The sequence below is a fragment of the Macrobrachium rosenbergii genome, chromosome 39 (assembly GCF_040412425.1).
Source record: "Macrobrachium rosenbergii isolate ZJJX-2024 chromosome 39, ASM4041242v1, whole genome shotgun sequence".
Taxonomy (NCBI): domain Eukaryota; kingdom Metazoa; phylum Arthropoda; class Malacostraca; order Decapoda; family Palaemonidae; genus Macrobrachium; species Macrobrachium rosenbergii.
The window spans coordinates 2,465,892-2,482,279 of NC_089779.1; the positions used below are offsets into that span (position 1 = coordinate 2,465,892).

Sequence of the window (16,388 nt, forward strand, 5' to 3'; positions counted from 1 at the left end):
TAGGGATCTTTAAATCTCCTAAGTGATGTCCTTCAGAGACGTGAACAAACGCATGTACTGTGCACTTACCCTTCACTGTAGGTAGGATATTATGTTGTACAGTGTGCCATTTCATTAATCTGTACTCAACTGTTACCTGTGGAAGAGGAGAGATGGTTTTATAATATTTGTACATCATGTACATACGAGCATTAAAACATGGTAATGTCATGAGGTTAGGTTCGTTACCGACATCCCTTTTGTTTTGTACCTGTAACCCTAGAATACTAGGCCAGTCTGATTTTATTCACCTTAACCAAACTAGGTCCAATAAGGTTTGTCCCTTACCTTTGACTAAGGACAATGGTAACATGCCTATTCCCTGATCACTATGCTGTACATCCACTTGTGATGAACCTATAACTTCTATGTCTGTGCCATTTCCAAAGCTCTTGCTAAGTCCTGCAATAGGAGTTGTTTGACATAGGCTACATTGGGAGTTTTGTGACATTTGTTACATTGGGAGTTGTTTGACATAGGCTACACTGGGAGTTCTAGGTAATTCTATATATTAGCTCTGCGCCTGTTTTTACCTTTTCAACTGGTTTTTTCTACACTTTTAGGGGTTCTGATACTGGCGGTGCATCTGTTTGTTGTCGGCCAAACGAAATGTCCCTTCGCCGTGTTTAGGGTAATTCTAAGCCGGCTGTCATGGTGAGCTAGACTATGGCAATTGACATTTTCCTATGTTATTTTACTTCCTTTAGAGAATTTAAAGTAATATTTTGTCGGCCGGCTGTAACTAAGCTGTCATTGACCTTTGAAGACTACACGACTTGTATTACCTAGCGTGGGGTAGGTCTAAGCCGGCATTCCGGCAAGCCCCCACCTCCATAGCTAATACGGTAAAATTGTAACCAGTAAACCCCCGAAAAATACCAACCTAACGTACCTAGAGGTGTTTACTGGTTACAATTTTGCGTATTAGTTATGGAGGAGGTGGGGGCTTGTCGTGAATACCCGGCTTAGACCTACCGCGTTAGGGTACTTAAGTCGTGTAGTCTTCAAAGGTCAATTACGGTATATTTACAGCCGGCCGACAAAATATGACTTTAAATTCTTGTAAAGCAAGTAAAATAACATAGAAAAACGCCAATTGCCACAGTCTAGCTCACCGCGGACAGCCGGCTTAGAATTACCGTGTTTAGTACTGGCCCGGGGGGGGGGTTACCCATACGTTAACAAGTTATTGCACTTGCCGGACGGGATATGAACCGTTCGAAACAGACTTACCCGTGCTCTGTCTTGTGAAGATTGCTTAAGGAAACCCGTTGTTGGATGGATTTCAGGGATTAATTACAGGTTAATTAATTAGCAACCAAAAAACTGTAGGAAAGGTTAAGTTAGAAGGTAGTCGCCGCCGCGGAGCCACTACGTAGTTCTACCCTTTCTTTATATTGCGCTTTACCTTGCTGCTCACAGCACCTACCTAAATCCCTTTTTCTGGCTACAGAGTTCTCAGGCTATACCTGGTAGTAGGCTATACTTGCACAAGCCTAACTTATGTTACCTTACCGGACAAACATAACTGTACGTTTGTTTGCACTCCCGACCTGGCGTAGCCTGGTTTCAGTGTGATGAATACAGACTTTACTGTATATTGCAGTCAAAAGTTACCCTAATGTGGAATGGAACATGAAATTGAGAGCACTGGAATCGGAGGGATTATTACTCTGCAGTGAACTTAGTGTTGAGTTTACCTACTTACCATAATTAGCTCGTCCAATAAAACACACAAGATACATCCGTGGCACGTTATTTCATCATGCCATGTAAGTTTTACGGTCCAATTAACGAATAAAACAACGGAATCAAGAGAAATCGTCGTACTCAATTGAGGTACCGCCAAGGAAGCTGGAGAGAGAAAGACTTGCTCGCTTAAGCATCCTTGGACAGTCGGGGACCTGGGTGATGCCGTGACGTCATATCCAACAGGCCTTGTGTGTGTGTGTCTCTCTCTCTCCTCATCTATCAAGATGACATTTTCTCCAGTTATTTTCGTCATGCAAAAGGTGATCCAGAGCAAACCTCAGACAACATTCCTACGTATATGTAAGCCACCTTTTGTGTGCAGAGATATGCCAGTAAACCCCGGCCCTGTTGAGTCTCGAGGTCATGGGATGGCAGTTGAACCGCAGATGCTGGACCACTGTCCTCCTGGGATGCGTCTCAGTGGCTGCCATAATCAAGGCATCTGTCCTGGGCATGATCACAAGTGGCTTCTCACCTCGATGGTGTTTTCAGCGAACCTCCCTCCTCCCAGTGGTGGATCCACTGCCTGATTCGTTTCTGGTCCTTCCCAGTCGATGAGTTTTACTCGGCAATATTGTTCAACAACTCCACAGTCCACAACTTGGTGATTCTGCCTCATTATTTATGGGGTGCACCTTTCGGGCGTTGCTGTTGTGGCCGAGTAATATTTCATTAAATAGAAGTTTTGATGTAAAAGATGTATGATGGACGTATCTACACATCACTACATCAAGTATCTAAATATTAGAATAAAACCTTTGATAAAGGTATTCATTTTCTGACATTTTTAAAATAATTTGCTTTAATTCAACTTCATGTTTCCTTCAAGGGATTAATGGAAACAATTCGTATAGGAAATGTTTCTAACAATGATAAAAGTACACACTATCAACCCTTGAAGGAAAAAAAATAGTATGGGTATGACTGTTGGGTAGAATCCCCTGCATCTCCCTGAAGCATGCCCAACCTTGTCGCACTAAGGAAAAACAATATAAAATACTCAAGCGATTAATATAAAAAATCTGATACAGTATGTTAAATAAAATTCACTAATAGCTGTAAGATTTTATGGCCACCAAGTCTTTTAAATATAAACAAAATCTAAACAATAATCGAGCAATAGTGACACTAATCAACAGCTATTTTATCACATAGCACTAACTGCTATGATCACAATTGGAAAAAAATTATAAATGATAAAGAATGCTGTAAGTCTGACGTTTCCGCTACCAGTATCGATGATCGGAACCTTTTTGACAACTTCTTCCGTGCTTCGAGAGACCAAGTCAGTAACCTCCAATGGTAGTAGGGTTTTAACCAAGTCACCGTATTCGGCATTTGTGCATGACACTGTTCCACCTCCTAATGCCAGTGTGGGCTGCGCAATCCTTAGAAACTTTAAGTTAGGCTCATTTCTCAAAAGCTACGAACATAATAACAACATTGCTTGTGAATTAAGTTACCACAGCCATGGTATTCTACATTAACGATAATTATTATTAGACGGGTAAAATATTAATCAATTAACTGTTCATTTTTGTTAGCCGTAACCTCACGCAGCCAGTGAAAAAGCAAACATTACTATAACAAGGTTTTGAGAATTGAGTTCCCCACTTACCAAGGAGCCCTTTCACTCTTCATCGCTCTCTTCCAAATTATTTTTTCTTTCTTTCTCTCTATCTTGTTATTTCAGTTTTTTTTTCTCTGCTTTTCTTGTTTTATCTTTCTTATGAATATAAATGAAAGGGCGAAAGTATCTGAATCTTATTGTGTTAATATTTCAAGGATATTACAAATAACCGTCATTTGTAAGTGAGCAAAATCTGGCATTCCTTAGTTCCCATCAGCCACATCGCCTACCTTCACTATGAATGTAGGACCAATCATGCAATAAAACTGAATATGATAGGATTTAATTTAACATATAAAGAATGCACCAGAGAAGCTTGTGGTTACTACCTCAATAACGTAAGTGAATTGACAAATCTGTTCGCTTTTTTATTTTTTATTTCTACAGCAGGTGGCTTGCAGACCACAGACCACCTTTGATCTTCCATCTTTACAGAAAAGGGTCTATCACCATCGAGGGGTTTTAGGTTTTTTAATACTTCATTCAGGATGCATATTTGCAGAAATGCTTTGTATGTCGATCTTGTGAACGCATATTACGCCTGTTGATAAGTTACGATATTCAATGGGTCCTAACTTCCTAAGCACTTGTATTCTCATATTTATTTAGGGTATTTTCTTAACTGTAGATTTTACACTCGGTGCCTTTATCATCGCAGTATGAACTTTCGCTATCACTTTCTTAATGATATCAGTATATGGAGATTTTGCAATGCATAAAAGAACGTACCTCTCGCCCAACCCGTTCCCATAATGCCCTCTACAGCGGCACATCTATTGGGTGTTGCGTTAATTACTCATTTAACTGCTACGTGGATGCCAGGCCCGTACCCAGAGTTTTTTTTTTATGGGATGGGGGTTGTTTTTCCCAAAATTGGACCTTTTCTTCTATATACAAGATGAAATACTTGAAAATTCCACATTTCGGCAGCCTTGCTACAGTGTCGTCAAATGTCTCCGACCAGATTATCGTACCACAGCTTTAAAATTATCGTTTCTCTGCTAAAATCTACAAATATGGTGGCCTATACCATATTCCTATCATCGCTTGTATTTCCTACTATTAAAGAATGATATTAATGTTCAATAACAACATTTATAAGAGAAGACTTGCCAAAAAAACAAAAGATTGTTATTTTTTACTTTATAAGTAGCCTACAGTTCAATGAAAAGATAGTCACAGAAAATATGGACTTCCAGAATTTTTTTTTTTTGGGGGGGTCGTTTGATCCCCCCAACCGGCCCCCTCGGCACAGGCCTGGATTCATTATCATGTGACTCGTCTTCATTCTGTGGCCAGTTGGGAGAACAGAGTTTTGTGCTCGATATCACTTTTGCCATTGTTCTGTGAAGGAAAGTTCCAGCTAGCTACATCATATCTATGGCACCTGAGTAGGAATGGAACCTGTCGCTCTGCGCAAATCTCATTAAATTTTTTGGGTAAAACCTAATAGTATTTGAAGAGTATTGATTAAAATGCTCATCTCATTAACCTCTAATTTTACTGACACCAGCATTAAGGGGGTACTGACACCGTTGATACCTTATGATTGAAGGGATTTGATTAGAATTTTTACCACTTGTCATTGAACTAATGCTGAAACTAAACACGTGCGGGCAAATTTAGAAATTCGACCTCTAATTTCATAAATTTTGCAGTTAAAAAAATGTCATTTTTCAAAAATAACGACAAAAAAAAGGTGCACTCAAAAATAATTTTCCCCGCTTGTAATTATAGAAATTATGGATATATAGCTATAATATATGCTGTAAAAGTTTAATTGAATTTGGTTCAGTCTTCTTGAATATATAATAATTTATTTTTGAAAAAAATAAGGTTTGAGAAAGCAGTAAAAGAAAAAAATTTTTTGTCACTCAATCCCGAGACAATCAGGACATCTTGAGCGCGTTGTTGGTTCATTGCAAACTGAAGTTATCTGTGAATGCGATATAAATCAACTGCTTCAAAGACTGATAAATCGAGCATGGCGGCAGGTGATGTGGTCATCTAATTATATGCTTTCTTCAGCAGGTTTCACAAGATTTATTTGGTGTTAGTGTTATATGAATAAAGCTAATTGCTGTGTCATAATTCGTTTGTTACAATTAATGGTCAGTTTGATTAGAGCAACTTCATTCACGATTTAATAATGAGGAAGTCTGCAGTAGATTACTGTGGCTCATTTAAAAATCGCATGTCAACTTTAACCACTAGTTGGAACCTTTTGATCGGTTAAACCTGGGTCGTACAGGGTGATTCAGTAAAAATCTAGACAGTCAGTTTTCGATTGGCAACGCTTTTGCATATGAGAATATCCACTATAGTCCGATGAGTACATTTCCCTAAACATATTACTCTCCATTCAAATCCGAGGAGCCCACTCTTTAGCTATGTTACCCACTCATTTAGTAAGATCCGTGGAAAAGCGGCGTCACGCTGTTACAAGTTTTGTCTAGAACTGTAAATTCCAGTGGACAGGTTCTCCCTGGCTAGTCCGCAGCGGTCTGCAGCACCGATCTGGTTATAGTGTTTACGAGACTGAGGTCGCCGAAGTAAGTGTACCGCTACGAAGTGTATTTTACATGGTACACACATCGTTATGAAAAGACATATGAACGTCCGCTCTTGAAGGTAGATGTTTTGTCAGTTTGTGTGATAGATCGTTGTGCCATGCATACATATGGAAATTTGTGGAGTCTGCGTAGAGGATAAATGTTCGGAGATATATGCTAAAGATAGTAGCTAACGACTGGATAAAAGTACGTTTGCAAAACATATTTTTATTAGTCGACGCTTCTGTCATTTAAATTATTCAGTAGGGAGATTTGGTACCGTTACAATTTTTCTGTACTTAAAAATGTATTTGGGCTAATATGTCTGATCAGAGGGCCGTATCCTTTTATTAGAAGTGTCTTGATAAGCATCCACCGTACTTCGGACAGGTGGCCCTGTTCTGTAGCTATGTAAGTGTGTAACAGTCCAATCATGTAAATGTATACCATAAAATTCCGGGAAAATATGTATGCGTGGAGTTAGCCAATATACGAGATGTTTCCCACGCACTCGGCCTCTGGTACCCATTCACGAAGACCGTTATAATTTCAGGTTGGTGCTTGGAATGAAGACCAGAACCATTCGACTGTCATTTGTTTTAGTCCTTGCCATTCCTGCCGTCTTCATTCTCTGTTATGTCTCCTGGTTCGTAAGCAACGACGCCCATAATTATAGGGGTAAGAATACTAAGAAAACACAACTGTTAGACCTCTGATTTTATATATAATTTTATGGGATTTTGAAGATTTGTCACGCCGGCCTTGCTCTTGAAGCTTCTATATTTACAGATTTAGAATTCGTTGATTTTGTATTCTTCCATTCCTAATTTTTACATTATCTAAACGCTTTAGTTCAGCCTTTCCTCATTGAGCTTCAGGTTAAAAATAATGAGCGTGTGTGTATGTGTGTGTATTTATAACAGCGAAAATGAATTATAGGTCTTCTTTTCGTCTGTAATATTATAGGTCATTTTTTTTTTTCTTTTTGCAGATTCTGTTTAAATTTGTGGTTGTTTTCGCTTCTCAATTTTTGGGCAGATATTAGTTGTTCCCTGTTAGGCTGAAAGGTTTAAAAACCGCTTCCGTCCTTACATGTTTCTTCTGCTGGAGTAATGATAGTATGAGTATTAGTTGGCATTTTTCCAATCACTTGTTAGCTATAGTGATAATATATATATATATATATATATATATATATATATATATATATATATATATATATATATATAATATATATATATATATATATAAGGATGGTGAGGACAGGTCTGTCCTAGGTCAGATAGAATGTATTTGAATTCAAAGAGATATACTATATGTATGTATGTATGTATGGATGAGTGGAAATACTCATATACCTCTTAATGGCCAAATGCTTTAGCTAACTGAACTCACACCACAACCCAACATGTGTGCAAGGTCGTGACTATTAGATATATATATATATATATATATATATATATATATATATATATATATATATATATATATATATATATATATCAAAAAGGACTTGGTAAGCTCCAGGTGGACAGCTCAAACAACAGCACAAGCGAAAAGAACATAAATCTTCTTGGAAGGAACATCAACACAAAATGAGGGACCCGCAAAATCCAGACCTGTAACAGTGAAATGAGGGGCAGATTTAACTTTTAACTCGGGAAGGGGGGACCACAGACTGAAAACAGACCTTCGGGAAGGGGGGACCACAGACTGAAAACAGACCTTCAGGAAGGGGACCACAGACTGAAAACAGGCCTTCGGGAAGGGGACCACAGACTGAAAACAGGCCTTCGGGAAGGGGACCACAGACTGAAAACAGGCCTTCAGGAAGGGGACCACAGACTGAAAACAGGCCTTCAGGAAGGGGGACCACAGACTGAAAACAGGCCTTCGGGAAGGGGACCACAGACTGAAAACAGACCTTCGGGAAGGGGGGACCACAGACTGAAAACAGACCTTCGGGAAGGGGGGACCACAGACTGAAAACAGGCCTTCGGGAAGGGGGGACCACAGACTGAAAACAGGCCTTCGGGAAGGGGGGACCACAGACTGAAAACAGACCTTCGGGAAGGGGGGACCACAGACTGAAAACAGACCTTCAGGAAGGGGACCACAGACTGAAAAAAAAACAGGCCTTCGGGAAGGGGACCACAGACTGAAAACAGGCCTTCGGGAAGGGGACCACAGACTGAAAACAGACCTTCAGGAAGGGGACCACAGACTGAAAACAGACCTTCGGGAAGGGGACCACAGACTGAAAACAGACCTTCGGGAAGGGGGGACCACAGACTGAAAACAGGCCTTCGGGAAGGGGACCACAGACTGAAAACAGGCCTTCGGGAAGGGGGACCACAGACTGAAAACAGACCTTCAGGGAAGGGGACCACAGACTGAAAACAGACCTTCAGGAAGGGGACCACAGACTGAAAACAGGCCTTCGGGAAGGGGACCACAGACTGAAAACAGGCCTTCGGGAAGGGGACCACAGACTGAAAACAGACCTTCGGGAAGGGGGGACCACAGACTGAAAACAGACCTTCGGGAAGGGGGGACCACAGACTGAAAACAGACCTTCAGGAAGGGGACCACAGACTGAAAACAGACCTTTGGGAAGGGGGACCACAGACTGAAACAACAGACCTTTGGGAAAGGGGACCACAGACTGAAAACAGACCTTTGGGAAGTTGGGACCACAGACTGAAAACAGACCTTTGGGAAGGGGGGACCACAGACTGAAAACAGACCTTCGGGAAGGGGGGACCACAGACTGAAAACAGACCTTTGGGAAGGGGGGACCACAGACTGAAAACAGACCTTTGGGAAGGGGGGACCACAGACTGAAAACAGACCTTCGGGAAGGGGACCACAGACTGAAAACAGACCTTCAGGGAAGGGGACCACAGACTGAAAACAGACCTTTGGGAAGGGGACCACAGACTGAAAACAGACCTTCAGGAAGGGGACCACAGACTGAAAACAGACCTTCGGGAAGGGGACCACAGACTGAAAACAGACCTTCAGGAAGGGGGACCACAGACTGAAAACAGACCTTTGGGAAGGGGACCACAGACTGAAAACAGACCTTTGGGAAGGGGACCACAGACTGAAAACAGACCTTTGGGAAGGGGACCACAGACTGAAAACAGACCTTCAGGAAGGGGGGACCACAGACTGAAAACAGACCTTTGGGAAGGGGGGACCACAGACTGAAAACAGACCTTTGGGAAGGGGGGACCACAGACTGAAAACAGACCTTCGGGAAGGGGGGACCACGGACTGAAAACAGACCTTCGGGAAGGGGGGACCACAGACTGAAAACAGGCCTTCGGGAAGGGGGGACCACAGACTGAAAACAGACCTTGGCTTCACACTGACAACAAGCAACACATTCCCTGCAAACCCTTTTTGCAACCTTACAAAGATGAATGATCTATTAATTGTTTTGCAAAGTGGAAACAAGCATAGCAACACCAGTTTGTAGTAGAGCCATGTTCTCAACCCAGTAATTATATCGGCCAGATGTAGCTGCCTCCCACTGGTTTAAATTATTGGACTAAGAAATGGTTCTTTGGACATTTATTTACTTGTATTGTATTCACTTGCTTCATTTTATTGCCAGAGTCATTCCAACACCTCAAGAATTGGCCATTAATCCTGAACAACAGTGGTACAGGAACTTTTGGTACCAGCCTTCATGGGAGAGGGACCTATGACCTTGCTGGCATCCCTTTTCCCATCTCAGTTCCCTCTGATACTGTCCTCAGTGGAAAGGAAGTCAGAGGTGACCAAAGGTGAGTCAGTAGCAGAATGAGCGAAGAATAGTATTTGATGAAATATTGGACTTGCCAAAAATGCTCCTATTGGATTCCTAAGATCAGAAGGCCAATATCTCTGAGTTGGCCAAGATTTTATTTATACAGAAAAGTAAATAAGATATTGTTCAGTCCAAATACATATACATGCACACATACATACACACATGCATATATATATATACTGTATATTTAGTGAGTGTTTGTATATTTTTTCCAGTAAGCGATTTCTGACGATTGGGATATCGTCAGTATGGCGCAAGGAGAATTATCTGGCCATGACGATTGACTCCTTACTGAAAGAAACAAGTTTGGAAGAGCAACGCGACATCTTCATTTTTATCCTCTTGGCTGATACGGATCCCAAAGTCAGGTAAAACAAAATAATTCTTTCCCTGTAACTGTGTGTGTGTGTGGAAGACAATCCAAAACTCCACGGAAACACTGATCAGTGTTATCACTTCACAGAATGCTGCGCGCATCGGACTTGAACCAAAGATACGGGAAAGAAATTGAGACTGGACTCTTGAGGGTGTTACAGCCACCACTAGAGCTCTACGTCAACCTCAACTCTATGACAAGACGCACCTACAACGATTCAGTCGACAGAGTGAAGTGGAGGGTTAAGCAGGTAAGCTTCAGCTCAAGAAAAGGGTGGTTGCCTTTTTGTGCATCGGGTAATTTAGTGGTTTTCGGGTTAGTTAGAGACGGGCAAGTTTAGTGGCGAAGAAGAGGAGAGAGAATTAAGTACTGAATAGTTTTCTTTAACCTTTTCAGTCCTGTACTTTTGAAGGTCGCCAAACAATTAATATTCATTTATTATCCAGAGAGAGAGTGGCAGTGAATTATCAGAAGGGGATGGCGGTGTTATTCTTGTTATTTTTTCTTTTTATTTTGCCAGCCATTTTTTTAATCCATTCCCATTCGGTGTGCCTCTTTAGAAATAAATTACATAATCATGGTGGTGGAAGACTCTGCCACTGAATATTTCTAATCTTGAATTTCATCCCCAGAATTAGCTTTTATTTGGTAGGATCATTAATCAGTGTTACAAAATGCCGTCTTAACAATTTCCCACCTGTGACTCATGCGTAGACGGACCAGCTATGCACCAATGGCATCTGACATGGGCACAAGAATATTTGCATGTATATTCAAGGACAAGTAAGAGTAGCAGTAGAATTTGCATTACCGTACACCGTTTACTAAGTTTGTTACGTGCGTGCGCACGGGAAGTACATATGTTCATAACAGTTCTGTTATTTTATGAGAAACTCGTCGATATTTGTTATAACTCATATTAAGAAACTGTGTAATAAACATTATCATGTTTAAACGGGTATATTTTGTATCAGAACCAGAATTATTGTAATTATTAACATTCTGGTATTAAGAGTTGTGAAAAAAGAAAAGTGTACTGTATAAGCTTTGGTATATTGTTCAACTCTAAACATTCCTGGTCATAATAAGTAGTTTCAGCAAGTCGAACAGGAACCAGTTTCGAGAGTACTGAGGGTATGGGCGCAAGAATTGTAATATGACCCAGCATATTCTGAGGAATAAAGGAATTTTGTTATTATTATCATATTTTCTTCCTCTTTAGGTACTCGACTTCGCGTTTCTCTTTTGGTACACCTGGTCAGTTCACCCCTCGAGCTATTACTTGGTCTTGGAGGATGATGTCATGAGCGCCACTCATTTTGTGAGCTCCATTAAAGATTTTGTCCAGGTGCACGAAAATCATCACTGGTTGTCCCTTGAGGTAGGTGTTGATGAGTGAAGGTTTATTCCTTTTAGACAGCATATCTCCACTGACTTCAGATCCCTATAAACATTTTGCTTATATGGTACTACAAAGCATAGCCTTTTATGTAGCCCTGTGAAAAGCCACCAGAATAAAGTCGCACCGTTTTTTGTGTAGTAGGATTGTCTGCCAGTTCAAAGCTGTATGCATGAGGCTGGCAAACAGCTTTATTGGTGTTCTTGAGAGCATCCACCCTTGCTTTTACCTTTGCCCAGTTTGAGTGCTATAAGCATCTGGTTTGTTCTGACATCCTTAGAGGTGAAGTTATTTCAGGACAAAGATCATCAGCTCACATTTTGTCACAACCTGGGGATCTTGATAAAATGGGACAAGTTAGGTCTCATCCCACTGCAGCAGACAAAGCATCTGTGAGCTGTTTCCTTTTGGCCTCCTGTTGTACATAAGGAGGCTTGTCTTGCAAAAGACTCCCTCTTCTCTTGCTTCAGTGGCAACTGGAATGACTCTGGTCAGTTCCAAGTGATTCTACCTCCCAGCTAATTCTGTGAGGAGGAAGCTCAGAGATCAGAAAGGATCTTGATTGGTTGCTGGAGGACAGGAACCTTGTCCCTGGAGTTCCCCTCTGATGCATCTGCTCACAGCTGCATCAGGTGGAAAATGAGGTGCATGCCTGAACCACTCAGTTGTCTCAGGTGTATGGGCTGAGGATGATCTTCATCTGAACATCAGCGTTTAGGAAAAGTAATTGGTGACACTAGCTGTGCAAGATTTCAAAACTGTTTGATGAATCACTCTATGCTGATTTTGAATGACATGTTCGCAGTGACTTATGTCAGCACACACAGCGAAAGGACAGTTTCCATTCACCCATGTCAGTTGCTAATAGCCAGTTTCATTCCATAATGGAGGAATGTTTTAGTAAATCAGCTCAACCACCAGAGGCATATAATATATACTAGTAATCTTTCCATTTAGTGGTACCTGCAGTGCACCACGTGAGGTGCTCTTCTTGATTGCAGTAATTGAACCTGTGACTTATTTTTGCTACTTCATAAATTTTATCAGACTTTATTGATTTTTTATTGGTTATTTTTCATTTAATCCGCAGAATAAATTGTAAAGTAAAACCTAAGCATACTCTGATGCTTTTTTTTTTCTTGTAAATAATAAGTCGCCTCTGTGGGGGTAAAGATAGACAAAGTGACTGGGTCCAAAGGGATCTGAATATCCATATCTGAAGATATCCCATAGGCTTCATGAGAGAGAGAGAGAGAGAGAGAGAGAGAGAGAGAGAGAGAGAGAGAGAGAGAGAGCATAGTGTTCTGAAAACATTGTGGACCCAGTAAGAACCAATATAAATGTTACTTTGAAAGTGAAGGAGTTACGTTTGACACACAGGTTGGAGGGTGGCGCAGCTTTAAACTCTTGTGTGTGAACCAAGGACTTGAACAAGAAGTAACTTCTTTCTAGACATTGCTCCACCTCAAGAGCTGTACCTTTGGTAATTCTAGCAAGAGACCAGACCACATTTCATCAGTTACTTTACTTCTTTGCGTAAGCTGCACCATAAGTGTTTTATATATATATATATATATATATATATATATATATATATATATATATATATATATATATATATATATATATATATATATATATATATATATATATATATATATATATATATATCAGCTGACCAACCTGGCACTGCCCAGGATAAGTCTGAATGACAACTGATAAATCTCTCTCTCTTTCTTCTTCCTAACACCCCTCTACTCTCTCTCTCATTCCCTCTTTCTTCTCCCTAACACCCCCTCTACTCTCTCTCTCACTTCCTCTCCCTCTCACTCTCTCTCTGTCACCTCCTTCCCAACCCCCACCCCCCTTTGGTGCCATTGATGTCTCACCCCCACAGTATTCTTTTCCAGATAATAAGTCATATGTATACCGAAATTAGGTATGATAAATTCGTAAAGTTACTAAGTGTACAGGCATAACCAGCCCCGTCTCACTGGTAGAACCAGCTCTGTTTCAGGGAAGCCCTTCCACCCCCACCCCCTTTGGTGCTAGTGATGTCTTACCCCCACAGCAATCTTTTCGAGATAGTAAGTCATATGTATACCAAGTTTGGTTGAAATTGCTCAATGCGTTTTCAGAGTTATGCTGGAGCATTACATACATACACCCATATATATATATATATATATATATATATATATATATATATATATATATATATATATATATATATATATATATATATATATATATATATATATATATATATATATATATATATCTCAGCTTATTGTAATCTAACAATTTCATAGTTATCTAAAAAGGTCCATAAAAGAGACAAACTTGGAATAAATCACTATAGTTCTGCCTGAAGGCCGATGTGCATTGGCTGAAATATAGTGGCTTATTCTAATGTCTTTGTTTCCGTTATGGCCTTTTTAGAGAGAGAGAGAGAGAGAGAGAGAGAGAGAGAGAAGGACGGGCAGAATTTGTGTTTGTGGTTATAGACTAATAGATAGACAAATTGTGTTCGCAAGATGTTAAATTTAGTTAAACAATGAACTCTCACATATAGTATGGTTTTACCGTTCTTTAGTTTGAGATGACTCGTGCGAATAATTATACATAATAAATATCTAAAATCTTACTTTATTTATTAGAGACCAGCTTACGTCTAAGTGTGTTTTTGTCATGTTTTGTTATCTTCAGTATTAAGCCTAACTTACGAACCTAATACGCACTGACAATCATATCAATGTTATGATGTATTTACAGCTCTCTGGCTTCATTATCATAGGACAGTTGCTCCGCTGCCAAGATCTGAACCTCCTGGCGACGTTCCTCCTGCTGTTCCATCGAGAACACCCGGTCGATTTCCTCTTCAAGTACTGGGTCTCCCTGATGGCCCCCGAGAGACCGCCGGATGGCCTCCCTACCAGGAGGATTCCAGGCCTCTTCCAGCACATTGGGATCCATTCCACTTTGGTCAACAAAACGCAGCCCATAAAAGACAACACATTTGGGTGAGTTAATCGCAGCCATTAGTATGCAGAAGATATATAAGTCATTTTCATTACGTTTTTTGATTTGGCTTCTATTGTTGCATAATTTCAAGAATATAAAAATTCAGTTGTAGAGCAACTGACTGTTTAGGTACACGATCTCGTGTCGATGTTAGGCTATATTTATATAGAGTAAATGGCAGTGGAAAGTTATCAGAATAAGTTACATGGTGTAGCAACCATCGAATATAATGTGATTTACTAATTATATTACTGCCAGACCGTTCTTGTCTAATACACGACGATCATTTCGTCTGAGAAAAATGATTGGGACGTAAACTTGAGCGTTCTACCTCTGCCGAAGTTGGCCAAAGGCCACGTGAAAAAAAAAAAAAGATGATTTAAAAGTCTTCACGATATAGGTAAACTTCAAGCGAATGAAACCATCAAAGTGAGCTGTAATACGTCTTAGTATTTCTTATGGTGGGGGGAGGTGTCGATAACATACTGGAAGTGCTTAATAAACCTCAAGTTGTGAGATGGAAGTTCATGGAAGGTGATAATTAGTGACCCTGAGTTCTTTTTCACATTCATTTTTCTTACTGGTCACTGACAAAGTCAGTTGTTAGTAGTTGACGTGCACTGGTCAGATTAAAAGATATTCTACTTGTACCGTATTCATATCGAGTCTTCTCCCGTTTGTTCTAGTTCGGACACGAAGAGAATTCCCCACACCAATCCTGAAGCCCGTGTGGTTACCACTATGAAACAGTACCAGTCGTTTGGCCCAGAACAGGCTTATTCTTCCCCTGGAATGTTTTGGGGAATACCCAGACCAGGAGACACGTTTGATGTCATCTTTATGAAGCCTTTGAACGTGTCGAGAGTGGTTGTGCTCACAGGTGCAACCTTAGGCAGCAAGGTAAGTCTTGTGTACTGGGACGGCTTATAATTTGCAATGAAATTTGGCTTTTTCTCCCTTTCAACATTTGAAATTTTTCGCTTAAACTCAAGAACCATTTGAAATCCCGTGTATAAACTGGAGTACCCGTTCGTGAAAGTCACACTACTCCAGTCCATATAAATTCGAGAACGTATTCACGAATGACATCGAGTATGACACTTTTTTAATCCATCTAGATTCGAGATCGGCTCAATTACGGGATTCTGGAGGTGTCGCCAAGGTTCCTGCAGATGCAGAGTCCTAGGAGGGCGTCCTGCGAAGGTTTCACGACCATTCAAATGTTCAAGAAGGGTTCGATAGACGTGAGGCATCTGCGATTTTTGTTCCCAGAAGGAATCCAGTGCGTCAGGATAAATATTGGAACGAAACAGAAGTCGTGGATTATCATCAAGGAAATCTCAGTCTTCGCCGACGCTCTCAATTAATCTTCTCACGCAAAACCGTACGAATTGGTCAAATAATATTGAAGTGTGATCAGGAAAATGAGTTTTGTCAGCTAGTCATGGTTCCACCGACAGAATTCGTTCATATTTCATTGTTGTCAAGTAAAGGATAAACACATTCACGTTGGCATTCTTCCGACCTTTGTTACAGGTACTCGTAGATTTGATTTATAACCATTCCATAATATTATCGAGAAGACTGCAATGATGAGGAGGAGTAGTGCTTGCATGCAGTATGTACTGTGTCTGTTCACTACTACAACTTAATGTGCTATTATTATTATTATTATTGATTTTACGAAAGTATAGAAATGAGCGTAAGTTTAAAGATAAATGGGTGTCATTTTCCGTTAGGGACTCCGATGCTTAAGCTGCTAACAGTTAGTATTATCTGTAATATTTTTTTTTGGA

At 40.4% G+C, this 16,388-nt stretch overlaps 1 protein-coding gene across 1 annotated transcript; it reads left to right on the forward strand.

Annotated features, from left to right (window-relative positions):
• Nucleotides 1-5,912: 5,912 nt before the first annotated feature.
• On the forward strand, nt 5,913-16,097 carry LOC136825637 (alpha-1,6-mannosyl-glycoprotein 4-beta-N-acetylglucosaminyltransferase-like). Its single transcript, XM_067082265.1, has 9 exons — nt 5,913-6,052; nt 6,527-6,651; nt 9,596-9,767; nt 10,009-10,161; nt 10,257-10,419; nt 11,392-11,550; nt 14,344-14,591; nt 15,279-15,492; nt 15,711-16,097. Exons 2-9 carry the CDS (start codon nt 6,540-6,542, stop codon nt 15,957-15,959), a joined length of 1,470 nt encoding a protein of 489 aa, XP_066938366.1. The 5' UTR covers nt 5,913-6,052; nt 6,527-6,539; the 3' UTR covers nt 15,960-16,097.
• The last annotated feature ends 291 nt before the right edge of the window (nt 16,098-16,388 follow it).

What these genes read in the sequence shown, in the direction of transcription:
- LOC136825637 (XM_067082265.1), top strand. Translation starts at nt 6,540, where the DNA reads ATGAAGACCAGAACCATTCGACTGTCATTTGTTTTAGTCCTTGCCATT. An exon ending in GAAGTCAGAGGTGACCAAAG is followed by an intron (nt 9,768 to 10,008) that starts GTGAGTCAGTAG and finishes TATTTTTTCCAG; the next exon opens with TAAGCGATTTCTGACGATTG. An exon ending in GATACGGATCCCAAAGTCAG is followed by an intron (nt 10,162 to 10,256) that starts GTAAAACAAAAT and finishes ATCACTTCACAG; the next exon opens with AATGCTGCGCGCATCGGACT.